The sequence below is a fragment of the Sceloporus undulatus genome, chromosome 9 (genome assembly GCF_019175285.1).
Source record: "Sceloporus undulatus isolate JIND9_A2432 ecotype Alabama chromosome 9, SceUnd_v1.1, whole genome shotgun sequence".
NCBI lineage: Eukaryota > Metazoa > Chordata > Lepidosauria > Squamata > Phrynosomatidae > Sceloporus > Sceloporus undulatus.
Window position 1 is genome coordinate 32,506,573 of NC_056530.1, and position 4,066 is coordinate 32,510,638.

At 45.4% G+C, this 4,066-nt stretch overlaps 1 protein-coding gene across 1 annotated transcript in view; it reads left to right on the top strand.

The window, feature by feature from the left end:
- The first annotated feature begins 1,573 nt into the window (after positions 1–1,573).
- The window catches only part of PRDX5 (peroxiredoxin 5), a 12,287-nt gene continuing 9,794 nt past the window's right edge, over positions 1,574–4,066 (top strand). The window contains exon 1 of the mRNA XM_042441046.1: positions 1,574–1,815. Coding sequence (XP_042296980.1) covers positions 1,627–1,815 — 189 coding nt within the window. The 5' untranslated portion in view covers positions 1,574–1,626. The remainder of the gene's footprint in view (positions 1,816–4,066) is intronic.

A 4,066-nucleotide genomic window follows, 5' to 3' on the forward strand; every position in this document is an offset into this window, starting at 1 on the left:
CTCACTTCCGGCGGCCTTTTCTACACACTTCCGGTCTCTGTGTCCGGTGTTGTTTTTGGTCCCCCCGGAAACTAGACCCCAGCGCAACACAGTTCCGCTTTCAAAACAAACCTCCCTCAATGACCCCCGACCTCTTTTTGGAGTTTGAATGGAGGAAGAACGGGAAAGGTTTGTTTTATTTCTCCAAGAAGCCACCTGAAAAAACCGATGCAGAGGTTATTATGGCTCAGGGCAGTCAGCTTGGGCAAGTCACACTCTCTCAGCCAAGATAATATGTCCTCCATTTCAGCTTTCTGCCCAGGAAGAGATCCCCAGTGTCCTCCATTTTGAGCATGGCTAAGTATGAATATACATTTATATGAGTGTTTTTTAAACTTTCATTGTGTCATGTCCTCCCTGTTTTCCTCTAATGTCCTCCATTTTGTAGTTAGGACCTGCGGGTGACCAGTCGTCCTCCTTTTCTAGGACCTGTCCTCCATTTTAGCTTTCTATCCAGGAAGAGATCCCCAATGTCCTCCATTTTGAGCAAGCATAGCTAAGTATGAATTTACATTTATATGAGTGTTTTTTAAAACTTTTATTGTGTCATGTCCTCCCTTCCCCCCTCGTTGTCCTCCATTTTGTGGTGCCTTGTCCTCCTTTGTGATCAGGACCCTGTGGGTGACCAGGCATCCAGAATTGGTTTTATATGTATTATGTATTTTATTGTTACTGTTGTGCTATTGTATTTATCATTATTATTATTATTTCCTCTATGTCGAGCAAGACTAAGAAGTGTCTATTGGTATTTATGTGAGTGTAACGTCCTCCCTTTTTCTTGAATGCCTTCCATTTTATGGTATCAAGTCTTCCTTAGCTGTTAGGACACCTGGGCGTCCTCCTTTTCCAGGACATGTCCTCCATTTCCCCCTTTGCTCCAATTCCAAAATGTCCTCCATTTTGAACCTGACCAAGAAGCATAAATGTCTATTTATAGGAGTGTTTGCAGTAGCTTCTGTTTTTCTGGAATGGCCTCCATTTAGTGGTCCCTTGTCCTCTCTTGCAGTTAGGACACCTGGTCACCCTGGACCTTGGGCAAGTCACACTCTCTCAGCTTCAGAGAAGGAACTTGCCAAGAAAACCCCAGGAAACATATGAGTAATTTGAGGGGATGTACTAAAACAGATGACAGTACTTGCCCATAGGGAGGAAACCATACTTGCCCATAGGGAAACATTGCAGTACTCCCCCATAAAATAACATTGGAAAATAGTTGACTCTAGGGAAAGATAGGGGAATACTTGCCCATAGGGAGACATTGGGGGATATTTGCCCATAGGGAATGATTGGGGAAACTTGCCCATTGTGAATATAGAGGCTGGGTTTCTAGAACATTCAACACCAAAAAAGGAATCCATAAATGGTTCTCTATGGCCAAGTATCCTCCAATGCATCTCTATGGGCAAGCCAGGTCCTCCATTTTGTGGTGCAGAGTGAGTGAGTGGGAGGGTCTCTGGGCGGTATGCAAATGAGATGCAGATTAGCCGGGGAGGGGCGGGGCTGAGGAGCCCTAGGGCGGCGTGCCTCCTCCTCCTGCTCCTCTTGTCCCCACAAGGGCTTGGGGAACTTCAAAGGCCCGGGGTTGCCATGGCAGCCGTCGCTCAGGCAATTTCCGTGGCAACGGGGTGGCGAGGGGCGGGGGCTGCGTGGTGGAGGCGCTGTGGGGCAGGTAATAGGGCCAGAGTGGGCTGGGCAGCAGCAGCAGCAGCACAAGCAGCAGGAGCAGCCAGGCCCAGGTCCTTTGCCTCTGGAGCAGCAGCCATGGCCGCCCTCAAGGTGAGTCAGGCCAGCCCTGCCTTCTTCCCTTCCAGGCCCTACAGAGGCCCAGGAAAACCTGGCCATGGCAGCAGCACCCCACCGCAGGAATAATGCGCCCTGACACCGCTTTAAGTGCCATAAGCCCTTTGTCACCGCTTTTAAGTGCTGGAGCATTCTGGGAGCTGTAGTTTAATGGGGCTCCTCTGGCAGAGAAGGCTCCCTGCCTCACACAACTGCTCTTTTACATTTTATAGAGATTATATGATCTAACATATATGTTGTATATGTGTATACTGTATATATATATATATATATATATATATATATATATATTATCTGATATTTTATATTATCTAATATATATCATATATATATATATATATAAGACCACTTTTCATTCTCTTCTTGAGGCAAACTGTACTTACTCAAAAGTCTGAGGTTTATAAGTTAGCAAGGTTTAACTATCTATGTTATAACTATGTATAACTATTTATATGTAATATTATATATTATTCTAACCACTTTTCTATGTATCAGTTATAACTATGTATAACTAGATATATGTTTAACTATGTATATCCTAAGTAATATGTATTAACTATATGTATTTTTCTTTTTTATCATATATTATTATTATTATTATTATTATTATTATTTGAAATGGTCTGGAGACTTATTCAATAAAGAGGTATTCTGTATTCTAACTACCCTTCCCGGGACTCCATAGCATTGAGCTCTGGCAGTTAAAGTGGTTTCAAACGGGGTTATTTTCACAGTGCGCATGCAGCCCTTTATAGCCCTGGCTCGCTGCTGGGGCATTCTGGGAATTGTAGGTCCAAAAGCACACTGCAGAAATAACCCAGTTTGAGACCACTTGAACTGCCCTGGCTCTATGCTGGGGGATCCTGGGAAGTGTGGTTTTGTGAGACATTTGAGCCTTCTCTGTCAGAGAGAGCTCTGCTGCCGCAACGAACTACAGTTCCCATGATTCCCTAGCACTGAGCCAGGGCAGGTAAAGCAGTTTCAAACTGGATTATTTCTGCAGTGTGTGTTGGACCCTGGTTTAATGTGGCGCTAGAGCTGCCTTTGACAAGAGAGGGCTCAATGTCTCACAGAAGTACAGCTTGCAGAATTCCCTAGCCTTGAGCCAGGGCAGTTAAAGTGGTCTCAAACTGGATTATTTCTGCAGTGTGTTTTGGGCCTTAGTCTCAGGGGTGCTGCAAGATCTCTCTACCTAGGTCTTAGTTCAACATGGGAGAAGCATTAGAGCCTCCCACCCATCTGCTTAGGGAAAGAAACCATCCTGTTCTGCCCTTGGCAGCATTCCTGGGCCCCTATCAGTTCTCTTGAGTCCCATCAAAAAGCCCTTTAGCATGGCCTGTGGATGGTCATTGTACATAGCTATGCAGGCCCCCAAGGGCAGCTTAGATGTGACATTTGTCATGATGCTTGTCCTTATGCAGCTGGCTTAAAAAACCAGAAAAACAAACCTGAGCAGCAATATTCCTTTTCTTTTGCTGGGATCCAGTTGGACTCGCCCTTCTGCCCCGGGTGTGCTATTTGGAACAAAGTCCTCCATTGGGGACGGAGCAAGCATGTTTTCTGCTGCTCCAGAGAATAGGACCCAGAGCAATGGATGCAAGCTACAGGAAAAGAAATTCCACTTAAAAAGTAGGAAGAACTTCCTGATAGTAAGAGCTGTTTGACAGTGACTCCCTCAGAGAGTGATGGAGTCTCCTTATTTGGGGGGTCTTTAAACAGAGGCTGGATGGCCATCTGTCAGGGGTGCTTTGATTGTGAATCCTGCATGGCAGAATGGAGTTGGCCTGGCTGACCCTTGAGGTCTCTTCCAATTCTGTGATTCTAAGGACAAAAAAATGAAATGCACAGACATAGGATGGGGGACCGCTGGCTGAAGAAGACTACATGTGAAAAGGATCTAGGAGTCCAAGTACACCACCACAAGTTGAACATGAGTCAACAGTGCGATGCGGCAGCTAACAAGGCCAATGGGATTTTAGGCTGCATCAATAAAAGTATAGTGTCTAGATCAAGGGAAGTCATAGTGCCACGCTATTCTGCTTTGGTCAGGCCCCACCTTGGAGTGTGTCCAAAGGAGGGTGACTAAAATGGTGAAGGGTCTGGAAACCATGTCCTATGAGGAACAACTCAGGGAGCTGGGGATGTTTAGCCTGGAGAAGAGAAGGTTAAGAGGTAATATGACATCCCTTCAAATATTTAAACAGGGCTATCATATCACCTCTTAACC